This window comes from Euleptes europaea, chromosome 19 (genome assembly GCF_029931775.1).
Source record: "Euleptes europaea isolate rEulEur1 chromosome 19, rEulEur1.hap1, whole genome shotgun sequence".
Classification (NCBI taxonomy): Eukaryota; Metazoa; Chordata; class Lepidosauria; order Squamata; family Sphaerodactylidae; genus Euleptes; species Euleptes europaea.
In genome coordinates, this window is record NC_079330.1 from 16,973,354 (window position 1) to 16,996,091 (window position 22,738).

Consider the following 22,738-nt stretch of genomic DNA (forward strand, 5'->3'; position numbering starts at 1 on the left):
TCCGGCATCCCTCGTTTTCTCAAGCCTGGCCCTTCAGCGCAAGCGGCAGCTGCCCCGGTCATGAGAAAACAAGCTGACAAGCAGGTGCCATCAACGAAAGATGGTGACAACTACTGGAGCAGGGCAGAGGAGTATATAAGAAGCTGCCGGAAAAGTGAACCTTGACTGGTCGCAGCTCTTCAGATTTTCTGTCATGGACGTTTTAACCAGAGATACCAAGGAGGATTCACAACCAGCGAAACGGGGAGGAAAACAGATTCATTGTTACGGGGCTTGAGGGAAACTGTGACTCCCCATCCTGCTTTGTGTTTGTGCTGTTATATGGTGTTTCCTTCTTTCTCCCACAAATAAAACTGTGTTTTAGTAACTCGATCAAATGTTGCATTCTTGAGAATTTGGGTCTGGCATGATTGGCAGCCGCTTCAAACTTCTTGGGAACAGCCGGGCTGTTCGGTCTCATAGTTCCATCCGCATTTACTGGCAAGCGTCTGCATTCTTGCTCTGGGTTTACTTTGTGGTTCAGTGTGTGCACAGCCCTTTTTTGTTGTATACACTGCAACGCTGCACTCGGTTTGTGCTTGCAGGGGGCTCCAGGAGGCGAGAGACTTGCGGGATCTCTCGCGGACAGGGCTTTGGGCTCGGCGACGAGTCCTAATCTTTGCTCAAAAGCACCAGCGCATCTCGACAGCAATCTAGGGGTAGCCGTAGGCAAATCACGAATATTCTGGAAACGGGTAAGGTTTCTGAAAAGAGAAGGATTTTAAAAGAGATTTTCTGCTTAGTGCTAGCCTGAGCGCGCCCTGATCCTGAACCACAACCCAGAATCCTACTCTGAGGTAGGGACGAGTAGATGCCTCAGGCAGTATATTTTGGGTGCCGTTAAGGGGAGGTGAATGGGAAACAAACAGAACTGGCCCTTGGGGCACAATACACCAGGAGGTTCTTCTGCCCAAGCGCCACTGAAATGAATGGGGATCTGTGCAAGGGACCATGAAGAATGGAGAGAGACATCTCCCCCTCCCCCTCCCCAGTGATGGTCATCTGCAGTACGGAAGCAGGTCGCTGCCCAGACAAGATGTGACGGAACTTAAGGAACTCACTGGCACAAGATGTGGCAATAAGGTGCCTCCAAAACACACACACACAGTTAGATACATTCCAGAAGCTTTAGCTATTACAGCTGTAAATATTCAGAGGCAGAATACTTCTGAGTAGGAGAATCTGGAGAGGGCAGGGAGTGGTCTATCACGCTCTGCATGGGAATCACTCCAATAATCTGTCTGGCCGCTGATGGAAATGGAACCAAATGCTGGTCTGGAGGGATCCTGCTCTAGCCATACAATTGTTTATATTCATATCAGGCAGAAGGCAAATTCTAGGTGGATGTTAAGACACAATAAATGGAACTTCCGTGTACAGAGGTAGTATACATCTGAGCAAAAGGGCTTTCTCTGTCATGCTTTGCCCACGAGCTTACTTTTGGCCACAAAATGGACCCGTGGCTTGAACCAGTAGGACCATTCTAGTTATTGGGCTTCAGGTGCTCCTTGTAGACTTCACTTTTGGAAACCGGAGTCTTATCCTGCACGGCTCTTCTGAAGTCACCTGGGGAATCGCAGGTTAATGTTAAATATTTTAAATCAAATAAATAGACAATGTTTCAGGGCACTCTGAATCGAATCCTGTGAAATTCGCTATGATTCTCTCGTCCCATATCAGGGCCAGGGTAGACTTGATCGGGAGGGGAGGGGCAGCCATGTTGTATAAAGCATGGGATTCGTTTTACCACTGAAAAGGGGGGGGGGGTCAATTACTGGAGATACCACAAGCATTTCTCGTTTCCGTCTTAGTTTTGTCTCTGCCCATTTCCTGGCCTTCATCTCTATTCTCTGATATGCATTAATGTAACTATGTTTCTACATCGGTTATATACACAGAGAGAGAGAGAAGATTAAAGTGCGGAAAGCACAAGCTAATGGAGCTGAAACATTCCCTCTCTCCCCCTTGACTTTTCCTCCCCTTGGTTTGCCACTCTGGGGCATTTTATTCTCCTTGAGGCTCAGGTTTTGGAGGTGGGTCTTGTATGCACCGGAGGGGGTTGTGTGCCCCTCATTCAAGCATCCGTCCAATAAAACCAGAGGCACGTTTACACTCTGCTTGTTGTATAGAAAGAACAGGCTCAAAGCAACGTGGTTGCCTGCACTGTATCAAACGTAGTCCTTATTTTGTGTATCTTTGCAGTTGTGGAGGGGAACATCTCAATTTTCCAACGTAAGTATCTTTCTTTCTTTTTCTCTTTCTTTTTCTCTTTCTTTCTTTCTTTTTCTCTTTTTCTTTCTTTCTTTCTTTCTCCCCCCCCCCATTCTTAGACCAAGATCTTGAACAATAAAACTTAAATAAGACACCTCCCTTCATCTCTTCCCTGCAGCCTCCAGAAAATGAGCAACAAAATCAGAATGCCGAGGGTCAGAGTCCTCTAAGAGGAACTGAACCATCGGCTCCAAAGTTGCTTGAGAAGATGTGGACCATTTGTTAAAACATGGTATAATCCATTTTAGCCTAAGTTGGTATACGTAAGGACAGTACAAAAGGATATGTATCAAGGAGTCCACTGACTGAAGAATCATAGAATCATATAGAGTTGGAAGGGACCACCAGGGTCATCTAGCCCAACCAGGGACACAGCCAACTTAAGTACCAAAATGCCCTGGGCCGGCCTGACTCCCACCCCACAACTGCCATTTCTGTCGTGGTTACGGAGCACGCTGGCCTTGAGATCAGAGCATCCCAATTCAAATGCCTCTGCGGGCGGGGTTTGGACAGTCACTAGTCTAGGCTAAATAGTGGGTCGAGATGATGAAGGCTAGCACGGGCCCTGATCAAAGGAAGTTGCTTGGATTCACTGGCTGCAGCGCCATGGATAGAATCGCTGGAAAGCCAGGGATCAAAGCTCACAGCTAGTTGTTGGGCGAGATGATATAAAGCCAACCTTTATCCCTTGGGTAGGAAGTCGGGGGAACATCATGATATCATAAATTGATAGAGAAATAAATGGAAGGGACAGAGACCAAAGCAAAGGCCGCATTGCTATCAATACAAATTTCACGGCTCCTTGGATGGAGCCCACATCTCCAATCCGGAAGCCACCCATCGAACAGAGGTCCTTCGAAGGCAAAACCAGCACATTGCAGGCAGACTCCAGGTTGTCTCTGATCTGGGGCTGCTTTAAAAAAAAAAAAAAAGTACTGGGACTAGGGTTGCCAGGTCCCTCTCTGCCACTGGCAGGAGGTATTTTGGGCGGAGCCTAACGAGGGTAGGGACTGGGGAGGGACTTCAATGCCATAGAGTCCAATTGCCAAAGCAGCCATTTTCTGCAAGGGAACTGATCTCTATCAGCTGGCGATCAATTGTAATAGCAGATCTCCAGCTAGTACCTGGAGGTTGGCAACCCTAACTGGGACTGAAGACAGCCTTCAAGATTAGCTTGAAATCTTACTTTCCCCTCCTCCCTGATTTTTGCTGTGGCTTGCAATTACTCAGTGTTGGTGGGGTATGTGCTTTGCACATGCCCAGAAACCCTCTTCTCTGCACTGTTCTCATGTACCAAGTCTGAGTTCCCTGGCACCGAAAAGACATCCTGGGACTGAGACCTGGCTGCAACCGAACCCGCATAGTGCTTGGGAATTAAAGTGACGTTATGTTTTGCCATTGCCTCACTAAGAGCGGTTCAGGCTGCTTGGTGCTTCCTGGAGAAGGAAGGGATGGATCTCCATTTCCCCGAATGCTTGGGGTTTGGGGCAGATTGAGCAAGCTTCTGTTTGTTTTCGCCTGTTCTGAGCTGCACCCGGTGTGATAGGCAGCCCACGCCCTCCCGCTTGGCTCAGTTCACCTGCTGTCGACCAAGAGCTATGTAAACTCTGTACAAAGGGATCTAAAGCAGGGGAGAGGGAGAGAGGTAAATAGAGTAGAAGGAAATGGCCTAAAAAGATGAGCTGAATGGTATAATCGTTTGGTGTCTCAGTACAACAAGGCTCCTTTGCCTTTAGCAGTTGGCTAGAAGAGATTTTACTCTGCATTAGAAGTTGCAGAAGCCAAAATTCCTTGACAATACCGAAGCCCCAATGTCATCCTTTGCACATAGACAATGCATTTAACCCTGGGATGGGCATTAAGGAAAACCTTCCTTTTCCAGTTCTTGAATGCAAACACCAGAAGCAGATATCACGGGTCCTTCCTGCCCGGGCAGGACACGAAGATTTACCGCACTGCAAGAAGCCTCCAGCCTAGAAGACAAAGCCACCTCGTTGTTGCTCCCAACAACTAGAATTCAGAGGAACACTGCCTCTGAACATGGAGGCTCCATTTAGTCATCATGCTGTTTCCATCATCCCCATGGAATCGATCGATCCCTCTTTTAAAGCGTCTAATAGACCTGTTTCAGACCACGCCTCAAGGCAGAATGTTTCAAAGGCCCTTTCCATGGATGAAAGGCGAGCGTTCTAGCGGAGAGAACTCCACGGAGCAATGGTCAAGCAGCTCTCTCTGTGGGTGATGCAGACTGAGGTCACCTGTGGTTCTGCTGGGATGCAGGGGGATCTATGGCAATGGGGCGGGGGACACCCTGGGATTATTCTGAGAGGGATTTCCAGGCACATGGGCAACAAGGGAAAAATGAGCACCTTCGTTTCAGGGTCACACTGGCTAAAACGCTTTGCTCCACAAAAAGAGACCATCGTAATGAAGAAAAAGAAGAGTTGGTTTTTATACTCTGCTTTTCTCTGCCGAAAAGAGTCTCAAAGTCTTACAATCACCTCCCCCCGCCAAACAGGCACCTTGGGAATACATTAATACACATGAAGCTGCCTTATACTGAATCAGTCCCTTAGTCCATCAAAGTCAGTATTGTCTACTCAGACCGGCAGCAGCTCTCCAGGGTCTCAGGCAGAGGTCTTTCACATCACCTACTTGCCTGTTCCCTTTAACTGGAGATGCCAGGGATTGAACCTGGGACCTTCTGCATGCCAAGCAGATGCTCTACCACTGAGCCACATCCCTTCCCCTTGAGAGATTGGCGGAGCTGAGAGTGTTCAGAGAGAACTGTGACTGGCCCAAGGTCACCCAGCAGGCTGCATGTGGGGGAGCGGGGAATCAAACCCGGTTCTCCAGATTAGAGTCCGCGGCTCTTAACCACTACGCCACGCTGGCTTTCGGTAACCCTGTACATTGTGGGCACATTGCTGTTTGTCCAAACACACCAGCGGGGGCAATGCGGGTGGCACAGCAACCGGAGTCCCAAAAACAGCAATGGCGGGCGGCGGCCCCTTTCATTGCCGACTTTAAGAATTTGGATCCCCCACTCTCAGCTAACATATTATTTTTTAAAATGCAAAGAACTGATATTTGTTTGCTTCTGCTGGGGGAGGGGAGCTGATGTCTGGGTGGAACTTGAGTAGCTCCCTGTGACAGAGGAGCCGTTGTCCACAGGAGGACACAGGACTCCGTGCAGGCTGAGCCAAGAACAAAGGATGGGTTTGTAGGGCCTCCACGCCCCGAGCATGTGACCGATACCTGGGACAGGTGCAAGAGACTTGGCCGGCAGCCAACCTGTGTGCCGCGCTCCCATTTAACTCTTCCTCTGCCGTCCAGGGTGGAAGCCCTGGCAGTCAGGTAGGCCTGGGGACACCTGGTGCCTTCTCTGGAGGATGGAGTAGTCAATGCACGTCTCTGTGCTCACCTGGCAGGGGCTGCCAACCTGATATCTCTCCTAGGAAAAGGGGAAGAGCCTTTTTTAAATGGAAGACACCAGGGCACAGGTGGAGTGCTGGAAGCTTTGCTGGTCCCTGATGGATAGCTCTCAAATCACCTGTAATCCACCTGCATGGATTGTGACACAACCCTCTCATCGTTACTGATAGAAGAAGAAGAAGAGGAGGAGGAGGAGGAGGAGGAGGAGAATTTGGGTTTTATATGCCGACTTTCTCTACCACTTAAGGAAAAATCAAACCGGCTTACAATCACCTTCCCTTCCCCTCTCCACAACAGACACCCTGTGAGGTAGGTGGGGCTGAGAGAGTTCTGAGAGAGTTGTGACTAGCCCAAGGTCACCCAGCTGGCTTCATGTGGAGGAGTAGGGAATCAAACCCGGTTCTCCAGATTAGAGTCCTTCGCTCATGTGGAGGAGTGGGGAACCCAACCTGGTTCTCCAGATCAGAGCTCTTAAGCACTACACCACACTGGTTCTTTATACTGAAATCCCTGGTGAGCTGTCATACATATGCTGCTGATCTACCTTCTGTTCCTGGATCCACCCTGCAATTGTGCCAGATAGTAGGAAGTGGTTGTGATAATTCAGCAGTTAAGGGAAAGCACACTGCACATGTTCAGAGATACTCCTCACATCTTCTTTCGTGCTTAATCAAGTTTCAGAGGCTGGGCGCTGGCACAGGTTCCCGGGAGGGGCGTGTGTACGTGTGTGTCAGAGTTTTGATCTGGAGGGAGTTGGTAGTTTAGAGCCAAAAGAGACCAAAAACTCCTCTGGCCCAGTCCCTGCTCAAAAACAGGAAAAGCCAACCTGCTGCTTCCATAGAGCAACAACAACAAAATGACGGCCACTGCACCATAGCAGGTACAAGAGACACCGGCCAGGAAATTTCAAACAAAGAAGCCATATTTGTGGATTGCACAGGTTGGGTTTGAGATCCCACCCTGTGTCAGACTCAAGCTGCAGGTTCTCCTCAATGTGCATGTGGGACCTGCTTGGGCTTACACCCATGGCCTGCATAAAGACGGGTTTTTTTCAGCCTCTCCCCCTCTGCCCTTCTCCCAATATCATCATCATCATTTTATTTGCAGCCATAGACCATCAAACAAATTGAAATTTACATAACTGAATAATATAGAGTAAAACAAGTACAAAATACTATTAAAATTTAGAAGCTTAAAAGGGGGGGAATGCAGAGGTACATAGCTAATTAATATCAAGTAGAACGAAAGCAGTATATTATTAAAGTTGGAATGCTTAATCATAGCAAAAGCATGGTAAAATGTCTATCAGAAAGAATATACATTAAGTATATATAGGGTTGCCAACCTCCAGGTACTGGCAATTCAAAATAAAAGCACCAGCAAAATTACACACATAGGTAACAATAATGCAATTGCTTTTAAAAATATATTCATTCAACTGTGGTTCTAATTGATACAAACAAATTGAGCAGGCAACTCAGTAGTAGTTTACAAATGGTCCAGTAATGACCCCAGTACAGAAACGCAAGGCGTTAAGAAAGAAATAAATTAATTAATGACAGGCAAATTGCTCAGTACTTGAGAGTCTCCGCTGCCTAATTTATTGCATTTGCACTTTATGTGTATGAACTCTCAAGTACTGAGCAATTTGCCTGTCATTAATTAATTTATTTATTTCTTAACGCCTTGCGTTTCTGTACTGGGGTCATTACTGGACCATTTGTAAACTACTACTGAGTTGCCTGCTCAATTTGTTTGTATCAATTAGAACCACAGTTGAATGAATATATTTTTAAAAGCAATTGCATTATTGTTACCTATGTGTGTAATTTTGCTGGTGCTTTTATTTTGAATTGCCAAAACTTTCCAGTAGCACTAATAGCCTGCTTTTGACTACAACCTCCAGGTACTAGCTGGAGATCTCCTGCTATTACAACTGATCTCCAGCCAATAGGGTTCAGTGCCCCTGGAGAAAATGGCCACTTTGGCAACTGGACTCTAAGGCGTTGAAGTCCCACCCCTCCCCAATCCCGCCCTCCTCAGGCTCCACCCCCAAAATCTCCCACCGATAGCAAAGAGGGACCTGGCGACCCTAAGTATGTAGATAAATAAAGTACGCAGAATGCACATTCCCAATTTCCTCGGCTACTCTTTGCCTAACCAAGCAAATCTGGCCAAGCTAGCAGATAAGTTAACTATTGTGTCTGATAGGAGGAGCGCAAGAAGTTGTTTTCGAACAAAGAAGTCATGTTCACAGATTGCACAGGTTGGGTCTGAGATCCCACCCTGCGTCAGACTCAAGTTGCAGGTTCTCCTCAATGTGCACATGGTACCTGGTTGGGCTCACACCCACAGCCTGCATAAAGATGGGTGTTTTCAGCCTTCCCCCTTCTGCCCTTCTCCCAATATCAAACAGTATCGGGTGGTGCCGTTTAGTCCAAACCCACATTCTTGGGTTTTTCCCCCAACAGACCAAACGGGGCCTCCCCCTGGGACTGTTGCAGGTTGGAGAAATGGTGCCAGGGGGGTGGCTGAAGTCCCTTCTCCGCATGCGCCACGGTCCTGACCCAAACTGGAGATGCCTGCAATTAATGTCTGGGCTAAATTTCAGTCGGCGGAAACCCCAAACCCAACTGGTGTAGTCTCAAATGTGTGAATTGGCATCAAGCGCTAGGAGAGGCACCATAAAATGACTCCAGGCGGCTGAAGCAAATGGAATCGAGCCACACACTAGGGCAGAAAATGAAACCTGGCTGACCAAGGTCCACCTAGTGCAGCACAGTTTCTGTAGGCTGCCAGCCAGCTGTCCCAGAAAACTCACAAGCAGCGCATGAAAATAGCCCTCCCCTGTCCCTTGCAGCTGTTCAAAGGTATACTGCACCTGAACAGAGGCTTCATTTAGCCAATCTAGCTGTTAATACATTGATAGACGGAGTCCACCAAGGCTGTGTCTGATGGGCTGATGCATGGGGAGGGGCCGTGGCTCAGTGGTAGAGCATCTGCTTGGCATGCAGAAGGTCCCAGGTTCAATCCCCGGCATCTCCAGTTCAAGGGACTAGGCAAGCAGGTGATGTGAAAGACCTTTGCCTGAGACTCTGGAGAGCTGCTGCCAGTCTTGAGTAGACAATACTGACTTTGATGGACCCAGGGTCTGATTCAGTAGAAGGCAGCTTCATGTGTTCATGTTGCTGTTGACATGTGTGCATGTGTTTGGGGTGGCACTGGATCTTACTGGGAGCCACTCCTGGCAGTTTATTGTGTTTCTCGTTGTATTTGCTGTTTTCAAACATTCTTCGGAACATTGATTAGAACAGGGGTCCCCAACGTGGTGCCTGTGGGAGCCATGGCGCCCGCCAACACCTTTTCTGGCACCCGCCAAGTGTTTTTAGGGAGTAGGCGGGGCCAGGTAGGGCTTTTGCCCAGCCAGGCTTCTGATTGACTACTGGATATTTGATTGGCTGTGCAGCTTTTTTTAAATGAACACACATGAACCCATGAAGCTGCCTTATACTGAATCAGACCCTTGGTCCATCAAAGTCAGTATTGTCTACTCAGACAGGCAGCGGCTCTCCAGGGCAGAAGTCTTTCCCATCACCTACTTGCCTAGTCCCTTTAACTGGAGATGCCGGGGATTGAACCTGGGACCTTCTGCAAGCCAAGCAGATGCTCTACCTCTGAACTACGGCTGCCACCACAGCACAAGAATCTGCACTGTGTTACTGAAGTTAAGCCGTGCCAATAATTTTACGATTGGCTCTGGCCCTGTGGCAGCCATTTTGTTGCTGCGCCCACCATGCCCTGTCAGAACTCCTACAGGCACATTGGGAACCCCTGAATGAGAAGATGACTCCTAAACTTTGGCTAAGAGCACTTGTGGGATAGATAGGTCTGAAATAAATGAATATTCTTCCCCAGTTGATTGCCCTCAGAATGTTGTGTTCAAAGAATATAAGAAAAGCCATACTGGAGCAGACCAGACCCCATCATGTTCAACAGTCTGTTCACACAGTGGCCAACCAGGTGTCTCTAGGAAGCCCACAAACAAGACAACTGCAGCAGCATTGTCCTGCCTGTGTTCCAATGCACTTAACATAATAGGCATGCTCTTCTGGTACTGGAGAGAATAGGTGAGCATCATGACTAGTATTCATTTTGACTAGCAGCCATGGCTAGCCCTCTCCTCCATGAACATGCCCACGCCCCTCTTAAACCCCGTCCAAGTTGGCAGCCATCACCACATCCTGGGGCAGGGAGTTCCGCAATTTAACTATGCATTGCGTGAAGAAATATTCAAAATATATTCTAAGTCCGACCATGGAGGTTTCGTTTAGTCCTTGCATATTCTCAGTTGAAATAGCTCAGGGAAGGGATTCAGCAAATCCACAAGGGATAAGACAACCAATTGGAATTGCAAAGAGAAATGGCCCTGGCCACATTCCAACAGAAAACGAAACGCATGGACGGCTCTGTTGAAATCAGCGGGCTGAATCATGTTCATTTCTGCGTTGAATCAGCTTCCCAGCACTGCCACGAGCATTCTGACCCTGCAAGACGACGGTTCACATTTTCAACGTTTTCTGCTCAGCATTGCTTCTCCAGTTCCTCTTAGTGACGCTTATCTGGCCCAAAGAAGAGGTTATCGGCTGCTCTTTTCCAACCCTCCTCAAGAGTGACAAACGATCACAAATGGACTGCTTCTGTAAACACTGCCTGCCAGAGCTTCTGTTTGCCTTGTGGGAAGGGCAGGTGGGGAGGGGGGGAAGAAGAGCGCTTGCAGTTTCACACAGAAAAATAAAGAAGTCCAAAGAAATGAAAATCCCCTCCAATGCAAGCCCTGCATACTTGGGGGGAAGGCAATCATACTGCCCTTGTACAAATCTATGGTGAGACCACACCTGGAATACTGTGTACAGTTCTGGTCACCTAAAAAAGGATATTGCAGAGCTTGAGAAGGTACAGAAAAGAGCAACCAAAATGATCAGGGGGCTCGAGCAACTGCCCTATGAGGAGTGGTTAAAATGCTTAGGGCTGTTCAGCTTGGAAAGAAGGTGGCTAAGGGGAGACATGATAGAGGTCCATAAAATTATGCATGGTTTGGAGAGAGTGGACAGGGAGCAGCTTTTCTCCCTCTCTCATACTAGAATGCGGGGTCATCTGCTGATGCTGGAGGGTGAGAGATTCAAAACAGATAAAAGGAAGTATTTCTTCACACAACACCTAGTTACACTGTGGAACTCCTTGCCCCAGGATGTGGTGATGGCTGCCAACCTGGAAGGCTTTAAGTGGACATGTTCATGGAGGAGAGGGGTATTCATGGCTATTAGTCAAAATGAATACCAGTCATGATGCATACTTATTCTCTCCAGTACTAGAGGAGCTTGCCTATTATATTAGGTGCTGTGGAACACAGGGAGGATAATGCTGCTGGAGTCGTCTTGTTTGTGGGCTTCCTAGAGGCCCCTGGTTGGCCACTGTGTGAACAGGCTGCCGGGCTTGATGGGCCTGGGTCTGATCCAGCAGGACTTTTCTTATGTTTTTATGTCATTAGGGACCCACATGTGCTCAGAGACACTCTTGGTTGTCATTTCCTGTGCTCAGCCTTTAGTACTGGACGGGTCTGAGATGGCAAGACCTGCGTTGCGGGAAGGGAGAAGAGGCAAAACCCCAAGGGGCGGAACGTGCCCCTTTCCACACCCCTCGACCCATCTCACAGGCGGCAAGTTGCATTCTCCTTTCCTCTGCAAACCTAAGAAAGGCCGTGCTTTGCAAGGCTTTGCAAGTATTTTTTTATTTATTTAGAAAAGTCTGTGCTCCCATCTCAAACGGGACACCTGAAGGAAACACAGTTGCACAGTAAGTTGCACAGACCCAGGCCCGTCAAGTCCAGCAGTCTGTTCACACAGAGGCCAACCAGGTGCTTCTAGGAAGCCCACAAACGAATGCAGCAGCATTTACCCTGCCTGTGTTCCACAGCACCTAATATAATAGGCACGCTCCTCTGATCCTGGAGAGAAGCCCAATTGCACGAAACCTGCCCGATCCACTTTTTTTACAATGCATCTTTCGAAAGAAGCGCTCTGTGTCACTCAGAAGCGAGCACAAACCCATCTCCGCGCGCCCCCTGGCGGTGCATGTGCGTATCACGCCCCATCCCTGCCCTTGAAAAGGCGGGTAAACACCGGCACTTAAACATTGAATGATCGGTCCTGCTGAGCCGGAAGTCCCCATGGTAACAGACCCGGAAGTAGCCCTGGGCCTTCCTTTTCCCGGCCTCCTTTGTCTCCTTAGTGACCGACAAGCCCTCCCAAAGATGCTCCGCGCGCTCGCTTTCCCCAGGTGGGCCCGAGCGTCGCCCCTCCGACCCCGCGTCGTCATCCTGGCCGAGGAAAGGAGGGCCGTCGCCAGCAACGTGATGACGTAAGTCCACCGGAAGGGGAGACTAAAGAGGAGGGCTTACGTTGGGCTAGGCCTTTTTTTTCCCCCAGAGTTCCCCGCGCGCGGTTTGCCGGGGCCTCAAACCCCTGGATGTGGATGCGGTGAATGCCCGGATGGAGCAACGGCCGGAGTGCCCGGATGGAAACCTGTTCCATGGGTAGCCGTGTCAAGTGCCCGGATGATGGCCACTATTGTGGCCAGCCTGAATTACAGGCCTGCTTCGCACGCTGATTTTCTCGTGCTGTGCGGATGATACTATTTTATTGTTAAGTTCATAGACATATATGTGCTTAATAATGTTTTGTGCCTCGTGCTGTGCGGATGATACTATTTTATTGTTAAGTTCATAGACATATATGTGCTTAATAATGTTTTGTGCCTCATGCTGTGCGGATAATACTATTTTATTATTAAGTTCATAGACATATATGTGCTTAATAATGTTTTGTGCCTCGTGCTGTGCGGATAATACTATTTTATTATTAAGTTCATAGACATATATGTGCTTAATAATGTTTTGTGCCTCATGCTGTGCGGATAATACTATTTTATTATTAAGTTCATAGACATATATGTGCTTAATAATGTTTTGTGCCTCGTGCTGTGCGGATAATATTTTATTATTAAGTTCATAGACATGTATGTGCTTAATGTTTTGTGCCTCGTGCTGTGCGGATAATACTATTTTATTATTAAGTTCATAGACATATATGTGCTTAATAATGTTTTGTGCCTCACAGAGGAAATAGGTGTAATAATAAATAATGCCCAAGCACGTGTAGCATGGGATAAAGAGAGCACGCCCCACCCCTTACTGTCCAACTGCCTCTTTCCTGCCTACAACTGATGTGGGCTTTGCAAGTATTTTTTTTATTTAGAAAAGTTTGTGCTTCCATCTCAAACGTGACACCTGAAGGAAACTCCTAAGTTGCACATGAAAGAGATTCAAAAGTGTAGAGGAGTAGTGGCGGTGATGTATTGTCTGCCGTGTTTTCCACAGACTTTCAAAGGCAGTGAAGTCAGCATCCATTGTTAATCCTCATAACAGCCCCTCGAGGTGGTAGAGCTCAAAGGGTGGGTCACCCAGTATGCCTCAGGGCACAACTGTAGTTCAAGTCCAACCACTGCACCGCAATGACTTTGTTTGAAGTCTATTTTTCGAATAGATTTATCTAAGTGTTGTTGCATTTTTTTATACCTCACCTCAGTCTTGTAATGTAATGCCTATAATCTTCATTGTTATTGGAAATGTATGCTTTTATACTCAGTCTGCATACTCACACTTATAAAGATGCTAAGCCCGGGGCATAAGGGTTAGCATCTAGCACAATACCATATTCTGCACACATATATAATGGCAATACCCCATGTATAAGGGGTCAAGTATTATTCTTTGGTTCCTATTCACTCCTGTGTGATCACTGAGTTAGCATGAACTAGCAGCCATTATGAATCAGGTGCCAGTGAGATCATCCTTCCAGGCCTGGTACAGCTAGCCACCCTAATGAGGCCCAAGGCAGTGATTTAAGGGTGTCAGATAAGAATGTTAAATTTCGTTTCTCCATTACAGATCATGTAGCCCCCTAAATCCACGCCTCAAAACCACACTGATAGGTTATGCTAATCCAAATGTATCCATTATTGGGTCTTTGTGTTTGTACGCACTATATGACATATTTGTAACACCCCTGACCAGAAGTTATAAACGTTGTTGCAATCCTTTGTTCTGGGTGTGAATTGTCCTGCACATTTGGGGCAATTCTCACCCGGTGTGTATATTGGGCCTAATAAACAAACTGCTTTGAACTCTCAACCTCCTACTGTGTTATTGTCATTGGGAATTAATACAATAATACAGGCATATCAGTAAGGGACCTGCATTTCCCAACAAGTGCTGGAAACAACAATTCCACGTTCTTAGCGGGAAGAGTTTTCATCTCTCCGAGACCTTGGGACAGCCTGAGATCTTTTTTGTGCCTTAAATGGCTGAACCACACAAGTTTACCAGGGAATCCATCCCTTTGAGTTTGTGGCACATTCCCAATGAAGGATTAGGCTGCACATCTGCTTAATCCTTCCTGTGTGCCATTTGGAGTCTAGCAGCCTGTGTCATGAAGGGCTTTTTCATTATGCCCAGCCTCTTTTGCTCTCCCTCCCGTTTTGTTTTGTCTTTGTTTTTGTTTTGTTCATCATTTCAGAGGAAGAATTCTACAAAAAGCTTGCTTGCTAAGCTATGTTGTTTTGGATTTGTCTTAATGAAAGGTGTTTCAGCACTGGTGTTTTTGGATTTGCATTTTGCTAAGCATGCGACCCCTCGGAGAGCACAGTTCCCTGAATGTGAGGATGTATGATATGTGGTGGTCCAATCCTTATTTTGGGTTGCATAACTTTTAAATTGTCCTCAATATTCTTTGGGAACTAGGACATGCGAATAAGGAACTGGGAATAGGGAACGACCTGGGAACCAACTTCAGCCTCTTATTTTGTTATGCTTTTTACTCTGTGGTATGAGCATAGCCAGGCAGGCTTCCAACAATCCTGTTGTATGGTTATTGGAACTCGATGTTGGTTTAATAGCTGTGGAGCAAATCCCTAGTACTTTTGCTAATACTTGATGTTTGTCTAGGGTGTAAGAAGTCCAGATCCTGCTAATTGCCTCCCTCCTCTATTGGCAGGCCACTGCCCCTCTCCTACACAGTGTTTGATGGCCCCTCACCTCAACCGCCGCTTGTTTTTCTACATGGGCTCTTTGGAAGCAAAACCAACTTCCAGTCCCTCGCCAAAAAGCTGGTGCTCCAGACCGGCCGCAAGGTATGCCGGGGGGAGGGGGGGCTCAGGAAGTGCACACTGTTTGCTGGGACCTCCGGATCAACTGCAACACCTCCAGATCAACTCATGACATCCTTGAGGCCCAATGATTTGTTTATCGAGAACAGTTATGTCTCTCACTTCTACTTAAAAAGCATTTAGGACGGCTTACAAAGAACATATAATAACAATCGATCAATAAAAAATAAAAACAGAATAACCAAGTCAATAAAATAGACAATGGGGTGGACACAACCAGCATTTCTGTTGATGAAGGAGGAAGGGTGCAGGGAGGAAGGGTCACTTTTGACCACCTGAAAAGGTTATGCAAGGGGCCTTAGGACCTACATGGACAAAACCCATGTGAGAAACGAGCTGTAGGGAGCAGAGGAGTGAGATAGATTGGAAAAGCTGGTCGGATCCAACCCAACAGTAAAACACCAGCAGTTAAAATTTCTACTATTGCCTACCCAAATCTAGCTTTAAAACCCTGGAGCCCTTAAAAGTATCCACAATAAAAATGATAACCGCCTTGGATTCTTTTGTGTATTTATGCCAAGGTTGTTGGTATGAGAAAGCAGGCTTTGTATACCCAATTGTCAGAGGAAATCCTGCCATCCTGAGAAGAAGAAGCAGTTCCTTCATTGCTTGATATGGCTCCTGCCAGGGTCTAAGCAAGGCCTGCCCTGTACCAACTTGTGTGTGTAAAGTGCCATCAAGTCACAGCTGACTTATGGCAACCCAGTAGGGTTTTCAAGGCAAGAGACGAAGAGAAGTGGTTTGCCATTGCCTTCCTCTGCATTGCAACCCTGGTATTTCTTGGTGGTCTCCCATCCAAGTACTAAGCAGGGCCAACCCTGCTTAGCTTCTGAGATTTGGCGAGATCAGCCTAGTCAGGGCATACCAACTTAGTGCTGTTCATCTTCTCCTGCCCAGTTAGGTGCTGACCATAGATGCCCGTAACCACGGCAGCAGCCCCCACAGCCCCTTGATGTCTTATGAAGCCATGAGCGCCGATGTCCAGCTCCTCCTACACCAGCTGCGCCTCCACAGGTGTGTCTTGATCGGGCATAGCATGGGTGGCAAGACGGCCATGGTACTCTCGCTCCAGCGGGTAAGTATGCTACTGAGCAGGCTGAAGCATCTAGCTGCTGGAGGGGGGAGGCTGCTGGATGGGGGAATGGGGGTCAGCGTGGGGATGGCAAGCCTGCAGACTCCCTGCTCAGCCATGTTCATTCTGCTCTTTAAGAATCCAGATTATGCACTGAGGAAGCTCATTCTGCGAACAGGTGGAATGACACAAGCTCAGCTCTTTGGCATGTCCTGTGCTCTGTCTGTATCTGACTCTGGAAGAAGAAGAGTTGGTTTTGATATGCCGACTTTCTCTGCCACTTAAGGAAGACTCAAACCGGCTTACAATCACCTTCCCTTCCCCTCCCCACAACAGACACCCTGTGAGGTAGGTGGGGCTGAGAGAGCTCTAAGAGGACTGACGAGCCCAAGGTCACGCAGCTGCCTGCATGTGTAGGAATGGAGAAACCAACCCAGTTCGCCAGATTAGCCTCCGCCGCTCATATGGAGGAGTGAGGAATCATACACGGTTCTCCAGATCAGAGTCCACCGCCCCAAACCACCGCTCTTAATCACTACACCATGCTGGCTCTCCAGGATCCAGGCTTTTGAAGAATCTGGTACTGTTTTGGCAAGGAGAGGAATGTGGCTCAGTGGCAAAGCTTCTGCTTTGCATGCGGAAGGTCCCAGGTACAACCCCCAGCATCTCAACGCTCAGGTGGCAGATGCAGGAAAGATCTGTCTGTTCCAGAGAACACCTGTCAGCCAGAGACTGAGCCAAATGGGCAAGTGGTCTGATTCAGTAGAAGGCAGCTACAGACGTTCAATAGCAACAGTCTAAGCTGTATTCTTCCGCTTTTAGCCCCAGGTGCCATAGCTCCGTGGCAGCTCATGGGTCTTGCAATGCAGAAGGGCCCACGTTGAGCCCCTAACATCTCCAATTAAAAGGATCTTGGGTAGCAGATGGTGGGAAATACCAACCCAGACCTGGGGGAGCTGCTGCCAGTCAGAACAGGCAATACTGAGCTGGAGGGGGAAATGTTCTGGCCTAGCAGGCAACTCCGTACATGGAGAAGCACTGTGGCTTGGCAGTACGCTATCTCTGGAGAGCTGCTACCAATCAGAGTAGGAAATACTGTGTGAGATGGACTGATAACATGCCAAGAAACTGTACAGCTTAGTTGAGTGTGCTGATAGAATGTGAGAGCTTGCATCATTCCTGGGAAGGATGGCCATGAGAAAGAGCCACGGCGTCACCTCTGCTGAGACGATGCCAAACACAAAGTCCGTTTTTTCTCTACAGCCATGAGGGTTACACTGTGCTTGAAACTGGAGGCTCTACAGATCTGTTCCCTTTCTGTGGTGCACCTGCCAGCGTGGTGTAGTGGTTAAGAGCGGTGGTTTGGAGCGGTGGACTCTGATCTGGAGAACCGGGTTTGATTCCTCGCTCCTCCACATGAGCGGCGGAGGCTAATCTGGTGAACTGGATTAGTTTCCCCACTCTTACACTTGAAGCCAGCTGGGTGATCTTGGTCTAATCACACACTCTCAGCCCCACCTACCTCACAGGGTGTCTGTTGTGGGGAAGGGAAGGTGATTGTAGGTCGGTTTGATTCTTCCTTAAGTGGCAGAGAAAGTCGGCATATAAAAACCAACTCTTCGTCTTCTGCATGTGGATAGTTCTGGCCAACTCATCTCAAAAAGGATATTGTAGAGATGGGAAAGGTGTGGCAACTGAAGTAATCAGGGTTGGAGCATTTTCTGTTTAAGAAATGGCTTTTTATATTTTATGAAAAACGATGGACGGGGAAAGAGGCCTCAAAGAAATTTATAAAATTACAAGGAATGTGATGAAAGTGGAGAGGGAAGCTTTTCTTCCCTCTCCCCAAATATTAGCTCTCTCACGGTGTCTGATGAAGTGAATGAGCTGCAGATTTCCACAACACCCAGTTAACTAATGGAACTCACCACTGCAGGATGTAGAGATGGCCGCTAGTTTAGATGGCTTTCAAAGGGATTAGACAAATTCGCAGATGGAGTACATTGGTCCTGCTAGCCATACGGGATCTTCATGTTCAGAGACGTGTCCTGAATACAAATTGCTGGGGGCGGGGGAGAACAAAAGTGGCTTCAGCCACTATGTCCTGCTTATAGGCCTTCCAGGAGACTTTGGGCGCTTTCACACATGCCGAATAATGCACTTTCAATCCACTTTGCAGCAGGATTTTACTGTGCGGAGCAGCAAAATCCACTTGCAAATGATCGTTAAAGTGCATTGAAAGTGGATTGAAAGTGCATTATTCAGCATCTGTGAAAGCACACTTCATTTGGTCACTTCAGAGAACAAGATGCTGTGCTAGAAGGCCTTTGGGTGTGACCTAGCATGGCTCTTCTGAGGTTCATGTGGATGGATTCTCCAGCTTCCCCAGGGAGGAGTCTGCCCTTTGCAGCTGACCCTTCTTGCCAGGTCTTCCTCTGACCCACCCCCCCTCGGCTTGCTTGTCCCCACTCAGCCGGAGCTGGTGGAGCGCCTGGTGTGTGTTGATATCAGCCCCAGCGAGACGTCCGCTGTCACCAGCTTCCAGGCCTTCGTGGCCGCCATGCGGGCTGTGGACATCCCATGGGGCCTCCCCCGCTCCACTGCTTGCCGGCTGGCCGAAGAGCAGCTGCGCTCAACCGTCCAGGTAAGATCACCTTTCCAAGGTCCAATTAAATCTAAGCCATTTCAAATGCAAAGATGTACTTCAACAATTAACAAAAGCAAAGGAAAAGTGGGGCAGGGAGGGGGGGTGAACCCAGTGTGACACAGCAAGATAAAATAATGTCCAAGCCCAACTGTTGAAATAGTTCAGAGTTGCTCAGTCAAATGCTTTCTGACATATCCCTTTATTGCCTATCAGAAAAATCGGTGTTCGATATTATCCATCGCAGATTGCTAGACATCGAATTGCAAGAACTCAACAGCAAAGTCAGGAACGGGGCTTGTGTGAGTTTGGGGATGGCAAAAGGTGAACATTCAGTGGCAACCTATTTTTTCTCATTTAACGGATCCAAAACAAAGGAGGGCCTATATGTTAGCAAGATTAAATGTGCTACCCTCATCAATATTACCGGGGAGATTTCAATCAACACCACTCACTGCAAAGTTATGTCCCTGTGGAATGAATCACATAGAATCGGTTGCACGTGTTCTTTTGCGCTGCCCTCTTTGTCAGAGAATCCGCCTTTCGTTTATCAACCCGTTGTTTGCTGGTAGGGAATGGCGCCCAGTTGAGCTCAAGGTAGCCTTTCTTATGTCTACTCAGGATGTGGCCACAATTGACCATGTAGCCAAGTTTTCGCAACATGCAATGTGGATCCGCGAAAGACACTGTAAATGGGAACAGGCGAGCTCCGTTGAGTAAAATTGTATGATTATGTTCTCTGCAGGTATCGTGTATGGCAATAAAGTATTGTTTGATTGATTGATTGCTTTCTGACATAAAGAAGGCCCAAACTGGCTTCCACAGCAGCATAAGAGCCAATGTGGTGTAGTGGGTTAAGAGTGGTAGACTCTAATCTGTGTCATTGCACAGAATGTGTGTTATTGGAAGGGGGGTGTTACTCTGGCACACCCCAAGCCTTTCCTGTCTTCTCTCTGCCCAGGAGCCAGCCATCCGCAACTTTATGCTTACCAATCTGGTGTCTTCTGAGGGCCAGTTTGTGTGGCGTGTGAACCTGGAGGCCGTCTCCCACCATCTGGATGAAATCATGAGTTTCCCTGACTTCCAGACGCCCTACTCGGGTCCCACACTTTTCCTGGGAGGCTCGAAATCTGGGTACATCAGGTGAGAGTTCTTGTTCCGAGATTTAGAAAAATCGTCCGGAGTTTAGCTTGCTAGGCCAATCTTGTCAGATCTTGGAAGCTAAGCAGGGTCGGACCTGGTTAGTATTTGGATGGGAGACCACCAAGGAATACCAGGGTCGCTGTGGAGAGGAAGGCACTGGCAAACCACCTCTGTTAGTCTCTTGCCTTGAAAACCCCATAAGTGGTTGCCATAAGTCAGCTGCGCCAATCCACAGTCCTGAAATGAGGGGTGACAGCTCTTCTTGAAGTGATTTTACTCATGTTAATAAGTGAATTAGCATGTTTTATTCGGATATACAGATATTCTATATTTATGTAAACTGGTGCTTTTATAGGGTTACTTGTGCTGGTCATTGACCGTAATAAAGATTATCTATCTGTCTATCTATGCAGAGGAATGCAATGGCAAACCACCTCTGTTAGTCTCTTGCCTTGAAAACCCCATAAGTGGTTGCCATAAGTCGGCTGCGACTTGACAACACTTTATACACAAGATCTGCAAGGCCTTGGCTCCCAAACTTGTTGTCATGATGAGATTTCATCCTAGGAAGATGATGTGGTAAAGACCACACCTGCTTCGCTGTACTATGTACATGCAAAATGAGGTAATGTATAGGCTAACCCTGAGTCTCACATAGTAGTAGTAGAAGAAGAGTTGGTTTTTATATACTGATTTTCTCTACCTTTTAAGGAGAATCAAACCGGCTTACCATCTCCTTCCCTTCCTCTCCTCACAACAAGACACCCTGTGAGGTAGGTGGGGCTGAGAGAGTTCAAAGAGAACTTTGACTAGCCCAAGGTCACCCAAGCAGTTCTCTAAATTAGAGTCCGCCGCTTGTGGAGGAGTGAGGAATCGAACCCGGTTCTCCAGATTAAAGTTCACTACTCTTAACCACTACAAACCACTGGTGTATCAGCTGGGATTTCTCTGGACTGAGAGCGTGCCTCTGTGTGCAAGGAGTTCCTGTTCCTCAACTGGCAGCTATTCGCTTGCATCAGTTGTTCTGAAGTAAGGCTTTTGCGTTGAGGTGTTGAGTGAGCAGCTCAATGGGTTGGACCCTCCAGCTTTTGCGCTGCATCTCGCCGAATTCGCCTTGTGATTGCAGCCTTCATTCCACATGGCTTGTTGTGTCCACATACATATTGTGATCACCAGCATAGCCTTTTTTGGGTGGTCAAAGGGGACTCCTCACCTTCCTACACCACCTACACATGAAAGTCAGCTGGGTGACCTTGGGCTAGTCACACTCTCTCAGTCCCACCTACCTCACAGGGTGTCTGTTGTGGGGAGGGGAAGGTGATTGTGAGCCGGTTTGAGTCTCCCTTAAGTGATAAAGTCGGCACATAAAAACTAACTCTTCTTCTCCTCCTCCTCCACCAATGGAAAAGCTGGCTGGGTCCAACACGATGGTTTCCAGACTGAGCCGATTTCTTTACAAAGGGAGCACGTGGGTGGGGGGGCTGCCAGTTTTGCTCTTTCTCAGTACTGTTCTCTGTCCCCCTTTCTGCAGCTCCAATGACTACCCGGAGATTGAGCGGCTTTTCCCCCAAGCTGAGATCCAGTACGTGCCCGATGCCGGACACTGGGTTCACGCCGATCAGCCCCAGCTGTTCCTCGCTGCTGTGTGTAACTTCCTGGAGCTGCCTCCACCATAGAGTTTTTTGAAGGATCTTCACAAACCGGCCTCCCAGAGAAGAACCAAGGCAGGAGTTGTGTCCTTTCTCCCGATGGGCAGTTCCCCACCCCCACCCCCCATGACTCCGCAAGCTCAGACTGGGGCTGTCTATGCATGTGATTTCCCCATGGTCAGTTTGGACAAACACCTGAGCGGCTGTACCATGTTGTGACGCTGTGAGCAGAACCTGTGGTGGCTGGAACACCACTTTCTTCACTTTTCCTCTGTACAGTGTGCAATATTAAAGTGATGGTTTGTTTTGCTTCTCTTTCTAGATTGGTTTTCTCTGACATACCAGAGGCCAAGAAGAAAGGGAGGCCGCCAGGACTTTATTTATTTATTTCAAACATTAGCGGCCTTTCTTCCTTACGGAGCTCGAGGCGGTTTACAAACATAGATAAAACACCACAAATAAAATGCGTTGAAAACATAAAACCAAAATTTAAAATGACTACTCGGGACTGGGACTGCTACTAAACTTAACCAAATGCAGTCCTAAATAAAACTGCCTCCCAAAGACTGAAAATGAAGGGATGAGCCAGATGGGCTGGTGTTTCCTCTTTTAAAGCATGGTGTGGTGGTTAGGAGCGGTGGACTCCAATCTGGAGAACCGGGTTTGATTCCCCACTCTTCCACATGAGCGGTGGACTCTAATCTGGTGAACCGGGTTGGTTTCCCCGCTCCTCCACATGAAGCCAGCTGGGTGACCTTGGGCAAGTCACAGTTCTTTCCGAACTCTCTTAGCCCCACCTAGCTTTCTTTAAAATTAAGGGCATTAAGGGAGATATTGCATCTAGGATTATTCAGCTCTGACCCCCTCAGGAGTTCAGTTTTAGGCCAAGTTCACAGGAGAGATTTACAGCCTTAGATTGGTAGAGTAACTCTGTTTAGGATTGCACTGTCAGTCGTGATAACCAGACCCCAAACTCACGCAAAATGCTGTTGGGAAACTCTGCGGGGGTGGGTGACCTGGCCGAGAGACATATGTGTGGAAAAGGTCTGTGGCACCCGCCTCTGGGAGGCCAGGGCTGACGATACAAAGCAGCCGATCCCACAAACACTGGACATCTGAGTTGGGTTGGGCAGCAGTGATGGGAGAGCGACTTTAGCCGGGTGTGGCACTTGCTTTGAGTGCAGAAAGTACTCTTAGGTTCAA

General features: G+C 47.9%; 1 protein-coding gene across 1 annotated transcript; it reads left to right on the top strand.

Moving 5' to 3' along the window:
- The first annotated feature begins 12,055 nt into the window (after window positions 1-12,055).
- On the top strand, window positions 12,056-21,588 carry ABHD11 (abhydrolase domain containing 11). The gene is made up of 6 exons (XM_056865333.1): window positions 12,056-12,162; window positions 14,856-14,991; window positions 15,929-16,102; window positions 18,573-18,743; window positions 19,705-19,886; window positions 21,418-21,588. The coding sequence occupies exons 1-6, from the start codon at window positions 12,056-12,058 to the stop codon at window positions 21,560-21,562; spliced, it is 915 nt and encodes a 304-aa protein (XP_056721311.1). The 3' UTR covers window positions 21,563-21,588.
- The last annotated feature ends 1,150 nt before the right edge of the window (window positions 21,589-22,738 follow it).